Raw genomic sequence first — 14289 nt, forward strand, 5'->3', positions numbered from 1 at the left:
AGAGAGCGAGTAGCTTAAAGGATCATTCTGTTTCATTACAGCCTGGGTCTTATTTTTGTGGACTTCATTGCTTTTGGTAATCATTACATTGTGCTCACCAAAGGAAATGCAGAGAGATCAGAGAGATAAGAAGAAGTCAAACAGGGGCAAGAAATAAAGGCAGAAATCAGGTTTAAAACGGTGAAAACGGGTGGAGGAACACAGAAGGATGAACAGTAAAAAGACAAACTGTGGACCGTGAAGAGACGAAGCACTTCAGGGGGACACATAACAGCAACACTCGAGTCAAACCGTCTCGTAGGAGTGAAGACCAAACTCCTCCAGACTTTTTGGGTTTTCAACTGATTATCCATATTTTTGACTGAATGTGTTTTGGGGCTTTGTGCAGAGGAGACCTCTGAATGACACTCAACTGGTGGCCCAGTTGTGAGGACGCACCCCTGAATGAACGTCTAGAAAAGGTCTGTTTGTGCGTCTCCACATGAGCCCCTGATGAAGACCTGCCGGGTTGAACCGGGTCGTTTCATCGCCACAAACAAGCCGTGTGACTAATAAAGGCTTTTCATCAAGACGCCGCAGACTCTTTTGCTCTTTTACATGTTTAAACAAGAAACACACTTGTGTGTCAGAGAGCGCAGCGAGAGTCAATCAATGAAGTCTGCATTTGTCCGTGTGTGTGCAAGCAGTTGTTGATTCACACACGGCAAAGGACACACACACACACACACAGCTGGCTGCGCTCTGATGTGTAACACATGCGTTTTGCATTTAATCTGATTGCAGTGTGTGTGTTAGTGTGACTATGAGTCAAAGGGAGACGCTCAGAGCGGGACATAAAGGGCGACCCTGGCACTGTGAAACTCAACTTGACAGGACAACTGGGAGGGTGTGTGTGTGTGTGTGTGTGTGTGTGTGTGTCTGTGTCTGTGTGTGTGTGTGTGTGTGTGTGTGTGTGTGTGTGTGTGGACTCCTGAGCTTCTGGTCACCACAGGCCGTCGTTCTGAACACAGCAGCTTCATCTGAGCTGCAGTCTCACACAAACATCGTCCAGCAGCAGAAACACGCGCGATGACCAACCAGCTCATGACTTCAGAGCTCTGGGAGCCGAGTGGGAAAGTACGAGCGCAGGACTTCTCATCACACTGGCATCGACTCCCCCCGAACAAACACCAGCAGACATGCATGATGGGAAGAAGAGTGTGTTTGGAACGGTTGGTGAAGGCTGCCCTCCAGTGGACAGAAGGTACCACTTCTCCTTATTTGAAATAGGATAAAACTTTATTGATACCACGCTGCAGAAATGCACTTGTTACAGACACCAAGAATAAAAAGGAGGCAGAAAAAGAGCAAATACACAATAAAAAGCATACAAACTCTATACGTGTACATCACTATATACACATGTATGTGTATGTGTGTATATATGTACTTAATCCTTGTGCAATTTAAAATTTTTCGTCTCCTTTTATATTCCTGATACTGTTGCTGCCGCCTGTAACACCCTAACTTCTCCTAGAGGATTTTAATGCTTAAAAATATGATCAGACACATAAAACATGATAGCATTGATATAAAAACCTCATTGCACATATTAACAAGAATGCACACAAAAGATAAGAAAATATGTAAGAATTAGCTCATTGGTACAACATTAATCCACGATGATACGCATATTTATAAATATTCCACAGGCAAAATCCAGATGTTGAGTTGAGTTTTGATCCCACTGGAATGAAATATTATTCCCAGGTGTCACAGAATTAAATGAAAGGTGAAATATTTGCCGTATTTTTATGAGCTATGAGCACTTCTACAGTTCTGACCATGTAAAACTATCCTGGCAAAGAAAAGAAAATGTAAAAAAAAATGTTTTGACACAGATATATATTTTTTTCATCATCCCTAACTTGATCCTGTGAGCCCTAACTGGCTGCCCCTGTCTTAGACTAATGGACACATGTATTTCATGCTCCAGAAGTGTATATTTTAACCATTTGACTTTGGGTTTTTTGCCTGTATGTTCAAAGGTTTTAACACACAGTAAACATCTGTGTATGAATGGATAAAAAGGGTTGTGACCCTCTCAGTTTGTGCGCCAAGCGACATCAGTGCTGCAGAAAACGGCCTTAAACAAGAACCCTAACAAGTGAGAGGTTCCTGGAGATGGTTTGGTTCCCGATGGGAGGATCAGCACCACCACCTGATGGAGGTAATGAACCACGTTAATCAAATTCCTTCTGGTGACTGTAATGTGATGAGACTGATCAAATCAGATGAAGAAAAAAGCATACCGCAAACCCCACAATGCACAGATTTACCTCCCCCAACCGACCGACGCCCAGACCTGGTGACCCCACCACAACCTGACAGTGGAAAAGGTGGAGTGGAGAGGATGTTACAGCTGATAGTTACAGCTGTAACTACATGACAGACACGTCTGAGTGGGGTTTGTGTGGTCGCAGCAGCGTGAGGGTTTCACCAACAGCTTCCTGTTTCTAGAAGATTCATGTGGGTCATATTTTTCTCTGAGACTGAGCAGCTTACAGTCACTGCCAGGAGCTTCATTTCCCTATTTATCAATATTACAGGTAGCAGACAGCGTGGAGGTCAAAGGTCACATTCCTGCAGGTCTACAAAAACCACGTTTCTGTGGTGATGATGGCTGCTGGAAATAGGCTGTTTTCAGAGGAAATGTGATGAAAGAGCAGAGTCCTTGAGCGTTGTAATCCCCTTCAAACCCTACAGTCTCCATTTAAAAGTGTATGAATATCATGAAGAAAAGTCCATTTCCTAAAAAGGGGCTGTGGAGAAGTGTCTGAATTTTGGAGGGTTTTCAGTGATGTGATTTCAAGGATGTGTCCTGCAACAGACAGAAAAAGAGGAACAGAAACTTTCTGAAGAATATACAACCAACTCCAACCTGCGTAGAAGATTTTCACTTCTGCTTCATTTCACACTTTCGTTTGGTTTGCAATATTTTCAGCTGATGACCTTTTGAATAGCTTTGGCTCGACTATATTCATGTCAAACAGCAAGATATCTCTTTACTAAAGACCAACACACGGTTTTAGAGATGCACCCTTTGTTACTGCTCTTTGTTGTTGTTCGTGTTGAAATGTTTGAGTTCAAAGAGTCAAAGGACGAGGCTGCTTTCACGGTTCTTCACATTAAAGGTGACGGTGGTCTCTAAGCTTCCGAGACGCACATATCAGGGAAGCAGAGAGCGTCTGTGGTGCGTCTGTGGTGAGGCAGTTCCTCTCCAGCACCTCGAACACTTGACGCAACATTACCGTCTGTCTATTGAACAGCATCCTCGCACTCTGTAGAACAAGAGGCCTTTGTTTTGTCCTCCCGTCTCTTTGGAGGCAGGTCCAGGCTCAGTTTGTGGACCAACAGGAGCACAGATGCTGGCCCCCTGATCAAAGCAGACTGGGGCCTGAGCACTGTCAGTCCCAGTGTTCAGCAGCGCCATTCTGTTTGGGATTATCACACCTGTGGTTCAGGGATTAATCCCAGCAGAGACATGGGAACCAGGGACAAGGGGGCTCCAGAGGTCCAGTGCAGAAAGGGAGGAGGGGTGCCCTGATTTAGTGCATCCCAGGGCTTCGCTCCCTCGAGTGGGCCGACAGGTCGGAAAGGTGGGAGGCAGGTGTCACTTAAAACCACGCTGGCTCTGGCTGCCGTCCACCAGCTGCTGCTTTGGTGATTGATTTTTACATTTTTCTCACCAATGACTGAGCTGATGCAGAATTTGGGCAAAAAGGACATCGCTGTGGGACAGCAGAAATAATGGCCTCACATGGTGGCATAAACTCATAAAACAGATGTTTGCAGCTGTCAGCCTGATAAAGATTTAATGGTGGGAGAATTTCAGACCAAGATTCATCTCACGAATCAGTTATACCAGTTGACGGATTTAAACCTGTACTGTCACACATTCTCGGAAAGGCGACGTTTGACAGCGGGGACATTGTGGTCGGTGCCCCTCCCTCCTTCAAATGGAAATTCCAGTTTGCAGCACGAGTCATAACAAGACTGAGGCCCGTTCATGCCTGACATTTCAACAGTCCTGCATCTGACTACAACCAACAATAAGATATAAGACATTTTAAATCAGGGTCAGCTCTTCTCCAGTCCAGAGGCTGCTGGTGATGCACCTGAAGCTGTTTGCTGTCTCCCGAAAATGCCAGAAGAAGAATAACTTTAGCAGTTAGCATTAACTAGCTTACTACTATCCATAAACAAACACACTGATGAACAGCATTTATGAATCACGAGTGAGACAGAAGCTTCATTTTCTCCACTGGCTCTCACTCACACCTCTCCCTGATCATGTCAGATTAGCATGTTAGCATGCATGTTAGCATGTTAGCATGCTAACATGCGCTAAAGATCACTTTACACATGGAGCAGCTGAGGTTGATGGGAGTTAGTCCAGCAGGTGTTTGGTCATGAACCAAGCAGCCCGTCCTCGCCAGAAACACGGCCGTATGGGTCATCTCTGCAAGTATGTCAACAATAAGCACAATTAGAACAACAACGACAACAACAACAACAACTGCGAAGCCTCACTCATGACAGAAGCACAAAAATCAAGGGAAGGACTGGAGACACATGGAGTACAAAGCAAATACAGTATGCAAACAGAAGGATTGAAAAAGTCAGGAGTGAAACACTCGTGACCTCTCGCCTTGATCTGGCTTTTATTAGATGAATGAAACTGTTACTGAGCGACCAGGTGAGGTCTTAAATAATTCGTTATTTGCTCAAAGATGTGACCCGAGACCCTCCAAGTGTGACCCCCAGCAGTGTCGTATATCTGCGCTGTATCAGCTTTCTTCCTTTTACTGACCATGCAGAAAATCCTCTCCTCGTTTGTTTAGCTAATTCGGATGGCATTTTCCCGTCTGTTCCTCCTGAGCCAGTTTGTCTAACAGCTTAACGTCTCCATCCTGCTTTACTTTAAAAGAAAAAAGCTCAAAGCCGCTGTCCATCGAGCTCAGACCCTCCCCAATGACAAAACGCTCCAACTGAAGCTTTTTAGCTCCCATTATATAGTTTACTTTTGTCCCTTACTCTAATGCCCTCGAAACTCTTCCCACACACACACATTGTCACAACAATACATAAATTACTGCTTGCCAGATTACATCTTAAAATGTCCACATTTTTCCAGCTCAGTTAATTTGCCACAAAGCTATTTATCTTAAGCAGCACTGCCAGGCAAAGAAATACAGTTAATACAGGTTAATAAAACAGAGTGGATGATGAATTATCTTTTAAAACTGTTAAGGCAAAATCTGGGGCCAGACGTATAAATGACCCCATTTAAACTCAGCAGCTTCATCTTGGGCGGATTGGGAAGTTATCTGATCTCGAAAAAGAAAAGTGTAAATGCATCCAAGAAGCATTCAAGCTAAAAGCACCTGTGGGGGAGTATCGCATCCACACCTTCACAGAAGCTTTTTGAGTATTTGCATCCTGCAGTTTCAAGAGAGACGATCTGTGGAGCTTCGCTTCAAACGCTCCACATGCACACTCAATATGTAGGCTGGTAATAAGGAAGCCTCCCCGCTGAAACCGAGCAGCTAACTCTAAACTTTAATTTAATTTAAGTGAGTGAGTTACATAAGAAATCAGCCCCTTCATACAGTTATCATAAATGGGGAAACTAGCTAAAACCATTCTTTGCACCAGGCTATAAACATATTTAATTCTGCTGTAAACTTGTGCATTTTGATTTGGGGGTCTATGGGAAATGACTCTCCTTTGGAGCCAGCCTCATTGATCCTATGTAGGGAGGCTGTTGTTCATGAAACCTCCTACTAATAAAAAGGGCTTTATAATGACTAATGAAGAGCCAATATGCTACTAATGTGCATGCTAATAAGCTACGGGATAATGGTGAAGATGTGTACTTAAACATAAAGTGTTGTCTTAATAATTGTATGAAAATATGCATGTTAGCATAGCAACAGAGCTAAAGAGGCAGCAGCAAAGCTCTTGTAAAGGTCCACCTCATCCCAAACCCAAGGATGGCCAGCAGCACAGAACAAATCAGACCTGAAAACAGTCGTTTATTGTACACAGAGATGAACTTTGACCGAAACGATAAAGTTCACCAATATCAAACAAATGACATGTTCTTACCTAAACTGAAAAAAGAGAGAAAAATGTTCCACAACAAGCAAAAACAAAAACTTCTCACTCATACCAAACCAAACCACCAAATGAATGATTATGACCTTAGAAGAGAACATAGATAGAGAGCAACAAAATTACATAAAATAAGTAAAAAAAAAAAAATAAATAATATCCAAACAAATGAAGCTTGAGATGCTTCGAGTCAAAAGATTCTGACGGTAAAAAAGCCAGAGGACATGAAATTTAACTTGGCCTTTGTCATTTGAACACTAGAACTTTATTAAATCATTAACTGCACACATCACTTTGCTGTTTTTTCAGATTTTAGTGAGCTTTCATTTCCAGTCCTGCAGACACATCACTCACAGACTGATCACATTTACTGACAGCATCTCATTTTCAACAGTGATGAAACTGTGGAACACAGTAAATGAGACTTAAATCCATGAATCTATTGCCCCAGTGCATGCTGGGAGGATTCTCAGCCCACCTATCTCAGCACCCATCACCTTACTGCTGATCTCGGTTAATGTCAGCTCTCTGCTCATTCAGCCTTTATTTCAAAATAAGAGCACCATTACTCAAAATAATCCTCAGCAGCATGTTAGCCCGAGTTAGCCTCGGTAAGCTAAATGGCATTTGAAAAATAAGACCCAGGGTGATGCCAGCTGGGCCTCAAAATGACGATGTCATCCGCGTTTGCAATCCAGATGCAGAAATCCATCCAAATGGACCAATCATGAGGAACCACCTGTTTCTCATCACACCCACACACACACACACACACACACACACACACACACACACACACACACAGAGGAAGGGGAGGAGAGGGAGATCTGTAGCATCAAGACGAATATGACCCAGAGTCATAACAGGCACAAATCAATATTCTTATATGTCTGTGTGTAGCGTGAAACCAGCCACAGATATCTCCTCTCAAATACGAGGCTGTGTATCCTGCTGCTGATTGGTCGGCCTGTTTGGTTCAGTGTCAGTGCTCTAACGAACTCCAGCTGTTATCACTGAAAGAGCTCAAAGCGGCTGCACACCTGATCAGCAGCCGACGGCAGAAAGACAGAACGAATCATAACTATAGACTCTTAAAAGATGAAATTACCAAAAATTGTGAATAAATTCAAACCACTCACATCTGATGAGCTACTGCAGAGCTGAAACCAGGAGAACGAGGGCGGCCGTCAGACCTGCAGACCAGTCAGGGAGGCTCCTCTCACCTGTCGGCAGGTAGAAACACATGACTTCCTGTTAGCCTTCGCGCACTTTCTTCTTCTCTTGTCGTGCTGTGACTCTTTCCTGAAGCAGACTCTCGCTGTTGAGCATCAGGATTTGTGACTGTGGTTTGGTTTAATCCATAAGTACACTGTTAGTGCCTGTGTCTGATGTGCTGTTACCCCAGCAGGTGTCAGCAGCAGCGCACGGTTGCTGGTCACTCTGAACACGAGGTCACTTCCTGTACTCCCTGTGAGCTGCATCAGATGGTTGTGAACGCAGCTTTTCTTTCTACCTTCTTTCAATTTGACTTTTGAGTGAGTTTTTTTTTTTTTCATTACTGTTGATATAACTTCCATTTTTTTAATTTAGGCCATCGCTGTGTTTGATTATTAGAACGGTTCACTCACAAACTGAATAGCTGAGCTGCAAACAAACCTACATTTTGACCTAAAAACAAGAAAAAGTGAACGAAACTCAAGTTAATTTCTTTCGAGAAAGTAAGGGCAACTTCAACTTCTCTCTTCTCTTGTAACTTCTCTTTTTTCATCAGGCCGCAGTTTGTTTGGATATCAGTGGGTCAGTTAAACAGGAAAGGAGCTGTACTTAAACATATGGAAAAAGGGCTTTAAGATGGGAAAAAAGCATCACTGCACAACCACACAGAAGTCTCTGAACTTACCTTTGTTGAGAACGTAGGTGTCGCTGTCAGTGACGTTGAGGGTGGGGTTGTGGATGAGGCAGCTCACAGATCGATATCGACCTCCGGGGATATTTATCGTGCTGTTCAGGCTGTAGAGACGATCCTGGCTGCTCTGCACTGCTGTCGTTTTAACATCCCTTGGGTCTATGAAGTATTGGGAGTTGTTATGGAGGTCCTGCACTCTCCACCTCAGCAAAGCTTCGGGGAACCCACGCTGTGCCGTGCAGACTGCAGTCGTTGCTTCCTCGTTTACAGCCACACTGACGCTGTTGTAAGGCACTGCGAGGAAGAGAGTGACGTAAAGGGTGCCGGCAGAGGTCATTACAGGATATTTCATTCGCTTTTTGGCTAAAAGTTGGATTAAATGATTGATACTGCTCTCATGTCGGCCTTCTACCAATTAATCTCCAGCCAGCAGCTGGTTAGCTTAGCTTAGCATAAAGACAGAGCCTCTAAAGCTCAGTAATTAACATTTCATCCCAGAAGCTACGGCCCGCACGTGGTCAGCTTACCGTAAAAGTAACAGAAACATTCCATATGAAGCCACGTGTAGCCACGACTTGTCTTTTTACACTTCCTTTTGGTATTTGCAAGTGAAACAAATGAAATAACATATTAATTAGTGAACTTCAGAGGTAAATTTGGCACATTTTGCTTCCGTTGATCGGGGCCACACAAGCTGTTGATGCTAAGCTAACCGGCTGTAGCTTCATATTTAACAGACAGACTTGACAGCGGTGTCGATCTTCTCATCTATCAAACTATTCCTATGAAGGAAAGTGAAAACTCCATCCTCACCTGCAACATGTAAAGTAATTTGGCAGATTTCTCTGGGTTCAAAGCTGTATCTCCTCATTCCTCCGCTGTTGTACACCGCTGCAACAGCCTGGAAAACTCTTCCCTCATCTTCAAGTGTTGGGTTTTTAAGCTTGACTGAAATATCTCCTGCAGTCATGCCCTGAGGGAAGGCTGTGATCCTGCCTCGATAAAGTCTGTTTACATGCTCTGACATCACATTTCCTTTATAATAAGAGTACAAAACATTCCGTCCTTCATCCTGCCAGTAAAAGAGTAGATCCTCTAATCTTGTTGGCGTCTCGGTCATCAGGGTACAGGGAAGTGTCGCCCATTGCTGACCGATAGTAATGTTGACATCGAGCACCACTGCCGCAGAAGGCACTAAGTGTCACAGAAAATAGAAGAACTCTCACCTCACATCACATCCATCACTGGAGGAATTGTGCCCAAACTGTCATTTAACATAAATAAAGACAACTTACCTAACAGGAGAAAGCAGGTCACAAATTCAGCAGACATTCCTGAGAGAATGAGCTCACTCACAAAACACACCAGAGAGGAAAACAGTGCTTAAAGTGCAGCAAAGCTGGATGTTGATGCAATGTGAAAGCTTTGCCCTTCCTCTTCTGACAGACGCCGTCCACGCTGTTGAATCATTCACATTTCTACATATTCTTCTGGAAATGGCGGTGGGTAGCTATCGAGCATAGACGCAAGTACGAAGCTACGTATTTCCTGTTGAACCGGATCCAGTCGCAGACAATGAGGAAAACAATGGGCTATCAGCTAAGGGTAAGAAGAGAGTTTGATTTGATAGAGAAAGCAGAAAGGCCACAGGCCCGACAATGGTATCTGAGGACACACCTCCCTCCAGAAAGAGGGAAAGAGTCCACAACTTCCCGTCAATTTGTGTGGTTTTCTCTCCTGGTGTCTCAGAGCTGCTGACTCATCTCATGTCCAGAGTGTTTTTCCTGTTTGTCCTTCATTATCTGCTCTATGCACCATCTAGTGGTATCTATCATGTTTTCTGCCTCTATTGACAGTCTACATTCAGACACATGGAGGAGTCTGTAGATATAAAGAGCTCATTCTCAGGTAACGATGAGGTGATTAAACACCAATGAAAACAACACCAGGCGCTCTTTTTAAATCAGAGAAGTCACTCGACCTCACTACAGGTAAACCCTATGAAAACAAATGACAATTCACTTGTTTGAAAAAAACCCTGAGTTTGTCTTGACAGGCAAATAAAGACAGAGACACCACAAACACACTTAAATTATGCGATTTATTTAACAGCATAAATTAAATTGCAAAAGATAATAATAATATTAATAACAATACTGAGGACAGTGAGGTAGGCTTAAGTCTAAGAGAATCGCCATCACTGCAGATGATAAGATCAATAAGATGATCAGAAAGGTGATTGGCATTGCTCCAGACTGTTTCAGCTGTCCATTACAGTAACAATATAAACAGTGTTTCATATAAGTTGTGTACTGTAATCTATTATAGTTTGATGTCTTTATGAGACGATGTGGTGGCACACGAGGCGCCCCATTTATTAATTAACTAATAACTAATTAATAAACACTGTCTGATCTAATCTAATCTAATCTAATCTAATCTAATCCTACTTTCAAAACTACAGTTACAAAGTGCTTCACAAACAAGTACAAGTATAGAAAGCAGGATACCTAACAGCACCTCAAGCTACATGCTGGTGAGTAATGACTGAGAAGCTAAAGTCAGTGCTAGTCGAAGCTAAATCAATCTATCGATCGATCCTAGAATGGACCGGTGGACAGTGAAGGGGACGTGAGGGAGATATGATCATGTTGTCATGTCTCTCCAAGAGCACTGAGGTGGCAGCTTTTATAGTCCTAGTTTATATAGAGTAGCAAAGAAGCCAGAGGACTGTCACAAACATGGTGACCTGCACACATGCCGAGCAGAGCCGACGATTGAAAGAACATTTTTCTATTCTTCTCTTCTTCTCCAAAATCTTTTCTCTGAGGTTTGTTTGTATCAGTGTTCAGCTTGAAGAGCACCACCTGTTCATGAGCACCTCCGCAGTTTTATTATATAAGCATGATCTACATCCCTAAAATTGCAGGGACCTGCGTGAAGACCACGCGGCTGAATTCATGAAATCTAAAAAGCCTCTCAGTCACATGGCAAGTCATGATGACGGTGATCTGATGAGCAGAATATAAACTTCACTTCAAATTCAGCCTGTTCGAGATGTGTGCAGTGTTTTACCTCAGTTGGTTTCTGCATCATATTTTAACTCGTCATTCATTCCCATTAAGGCACTTTCATTCTGAAATCAGTGGTTTGTCCCTGGTGCAGACAGACATCTGGACCACTCGTTAAGCCCTGGTCAGTGCAAGTCACACATACGCTGAAGGACAAATCTGTTCTCAAATGATGCTCAGGAAAGACGTTTTTTCTGAGACTCTCAGTAGACAAATGGCTGGACAAGCATCCGCCTGTGCGTAGAAGCTGAATGCTCCATCACTGGGCTGATGACGGTCCTGTATACACCACCGGCACCTCCTGTACTCCTGCAGAAAAGACAAATCATCAGGTGATGGTCTGGGCCGGCATCAGAAGCCTCCTCATGTCATGTTTGGTCAACAGACTGTACACTTCCTGTTTTTCTGTCCCTCTCTCTGGTGTAGAGGAGGTCATGTGGTTCATGTGCTGCATCCATGCTCTTCTTTTGTTTGCACTCTAAATATGTACATGTTTTTGTCATCATAGTTTCTATGTACTGTGATTTTATGTATTCTGTACACACGGCATCTACAGCACCTCTGTCCGTTTTCCTTTGTTCAGTTTTATTTATTTTTTTCCATTTCTGCTTTGTTTGATGGTGGCAGCTGTACATATATGAGCTTGTGAGGTTGATGTTTATGAAATGTAATATAACAATTTCAATAGAGAATGAATTAAAGTCACTCACGTCTCCGTTTCCACCACACGCAAATTACAGCAACGGCAACGGCGATAAGAGCTATGGGCACGACTAATGCAATAGCCAGATGATGAATCCCAGACTGATCATCGCCTGTAAATTAGAGGAAATCACAGAACATGCAGGGGTCAGTCAGCCTTTTAGTTTCATTTTCATTTTCACTGATTTGATTCGTTCTCATTGGCCTCATCAGCCTTGTTTTAACTGAAGATCTCCAAACTCAGCGCACACAACCTGCCCAGCCCCAAACAACAGTTAGATACTGGGAAAACGGACCATTGAGAACATAACAGAGCTAGAAGGAGAGTGAGTCATGCACTCACATAAATCAGGTGACCCCTCCCAATGAACGATGACGCTGCGGTGTCTGCTGGATGTGTGAAGAAGCCATTGTTGCTAGCATTTAGCCCTATCGGCTTTATAAGATGATAAAACAGTATGTCGACGTTAAGTTTTATTTTAAAATAATTAATGATCATTTGTCTAGCACTGCAAAGCTAATGTTAGCATGCTAGTACACTGAACCAAGATGGTTAGCGTGGTAAACATTACCTACTAAACATCTGGTCTTGAGTATGTTTTTAGCATTTAGCACAGCTGCAGACTGGTGGTCTTGATGTGAATGATGTGCTGCTCACCAGGGATCTGTGCAGTCCTACTCGTGCTGTTGTGGGAGTGAGGGTTGTAGATGTGGCAGGTCACTTCCTGTAACCCCTCCACACCGACAGAGCTCGTCACAGAGAGGGTTTTGTCTGTTGGATCCTGCAGCAGGGACGGCTCAGCAGCCTGCAGGTGCAGCTTTGCAGCACTGGATTTGTTCAGACCCGTCCATGAAACCTGAGGTTGAGGGTATCCTCCACGTGCCGTGCAGGTTGCACTGTTTGCTGTGCTGTTTACTGTCACCTGCAGGTCTTGGTAGGGAGCTGTGAGGATGGCAGAAAGGACAACTTGACACACTGGAGAGACTTCCAGACCTTTGATAGGAGGACGTTTTTAATTTGGTTTGGAGAAAACGAAGCTACTGGACTCACCTGAAACCTGCAGCTTACATTTACAACATTGTCGACACTTTTCTGTGTTTTGATTCTGCTCATCAAGGTAAGAAACGTAGGTCCAGAAGGTTTTCTGGTCGTCATCCACAGTAACATTGTCAAGTCTAATGGAAATATTCCCAAGCCTAAACTCGGTTTCAAAGGCTCGACACCGGTTCTTGTATTCGTCAGCTACTGGCTGTGTTGAGTTATTGTCCCAGTGGAACAAAATGCTGCGTGACTCCTCCTCCTGCCAGTACATCCATATGACCCTCACTGGATTAACTGGTAGGGAACAGAGGATCGGGACAGAGCCTCCGACAGTGGCACTGAGAGGAGTCTGTCCCATGATGTGTGCTGAAAAAGACAAAAAAATGGAATATAAGTCAGGACGTTACCATCGCAAGTGATTACATGTCTGTGAAGTCAGTGCGCACACACAGAGACAAATATTTCACCGAGTCACACCGAGTGTGAACCTGGTAGCTGGTACATTCCAACAGAAGCAACACACCTCTTTTCTCTGTCCCCATGTCCTACATCACTAACTGTTTATTGACACATTCAGGCACAGTGCGCTCCGGACCTTTTTGTTATATCTTATTCATATATTTGGCAGTAGCCTGCTCATGTCCAGAGTGTCAGCAGTGATTTAGACGCCCTGAATTGTTTTTCTTTCAGTCAGCGCTTTGTTGCTCCTTTCAAACCACTTGTCATATCAATAAGTTGGTCAATGAATGATGTGAATCTTACCACAAAGCAGCAGAAGAGGAAGTATGAAGAGGTTCATCAGAGCTGTGAAATAACAGAGGTCGCAGATTACACATATCAGACTGTGTGAAGACATGAGTGGTCTCACTATCTCCTGAGTTTGTTGAGATGCACTGCAGCATGCAGATTTAGGCAGTGTTAGCTGGTTATATATCATGAGCCCTGTCATGCATAACTCAAAGCAAGCCTCTTTTACAGCTGTTTCCTTCAGTGTTCTTGTCTTATTTCCAGTAAGTCATTATCGTTTCGTTTTCAAACAACGACAGCAAAAGGAAAAGCTGCACACTGATTTTTCTCATGCACATAAAACTGTTTAGAAGTGAGATGACACTGACCTGATTAATAAGCCTCCCACGCTGTTCACCTCCTCTTCCCTCTGTCTCCTCAGAGTGCGAGAAGCAAAAGACCGGAGAGCCAGAGAGACTTCCCCTCTGGAGCTCCTCCTTTAACTCTGACTGGTTATTGTAAATGCAGTGATGCAGGGAAACAGAGGCTGCTGTTGGTGCTTACAATGAGAGCCTATCATCAGTTAAAACCACAAGACTGTCACCTATCAGATCGCTTCAATATGACAACGGTAACATACAGAGACAGAGGCTTCACACTTTGACCGTCGAAGCAATTTTTGACCA

At 43.6% G+C, this 14289-nt stretch overlaps 2 protein-coding genes across 3 annotated transcripts; both read right to left on the reverse strand.

Annotated features, from left to right (window-relative positions):
- Window positions 1–6058: 6058 nt before the first annotated feature.
- Window positions 6059–9581, reverse strand: LOC143330542 (ICOS ligand-like). 2 transcript variants are annotated; one of them, XM_076747204.1, is made up of 5 exons: window positions 9358–9581; window positions 8876–9256; window positions 8057–8356; window positions 7296–7379; window positions 6059–6895 (listed from the first exon to the last, which is right to left on the reverse strand). In XM_076747204.1, the coding sequence occupies exons 1-4, from the start codon at window positions 9392–9394 to the stop codon at window positions 7306–7308; spliced, it is 792 nt and encodes a 263-aa protein (XP_076603319.1). In that variant the 5' UTR covers window positions 9395–9581; the 3' UTR covers window positions 6059–6895; window positions 7296–7305. The 2 variants fall into 2 exon arrangements, with proteins under 2 accessions (XP_076603319.1, XP_076603320.1); XM_076747205.1 differs by lacking the exon at window positions 6059–6895 and adding an exon at window positions 7126–7196 and having other exon boundaries at window positions 9358–9474.
- Window positions 9582–10243: 662 nt separating this feature from the next.
- LOC143330606 (ICOS ligand-like) lies at window positions 10244–14059 on the reverse strand. Its single transcript, XM_076747296.1, has 6 exons — window positions 13993–14059; window positions 13640–13681; window positions 12887–13243; window positions 12494–12778; window positions 11844–11948; window positions 10244–11442 (listed from the first exon to the last, which is right to left on the reverse strand). Exons 2-6 carry the CDS (start codon window positions 13674–13676, stop codon window positions 11393–11395), a joined length of 834 nt encoding a protein of 277 aa, XP_076603411.1. The 5' UTR covers window positions 13677–13681; window positions 13993–14059; the 3' UTR covers window positions 10244–11392.
- Between the last annotated feature and the right edge of the window lie 230 nt (window positions 14060–14289).

Source organism: Chaetodon auriga, chromosome 13 (genome assembly GCF_051107435.1).
Source record: "Chaetodon auriga isolate fChaAug3 chromosome 13, fChaAug3.hap1, whole genome shotgun sequence".
NCBI classification, from domain to species: Eukaryota; Metazoa; Chordata; class Actinopteri; order Chaetodontiformes; family Chaetodontidae; genus Chaetodon; species Chaetodon auriga.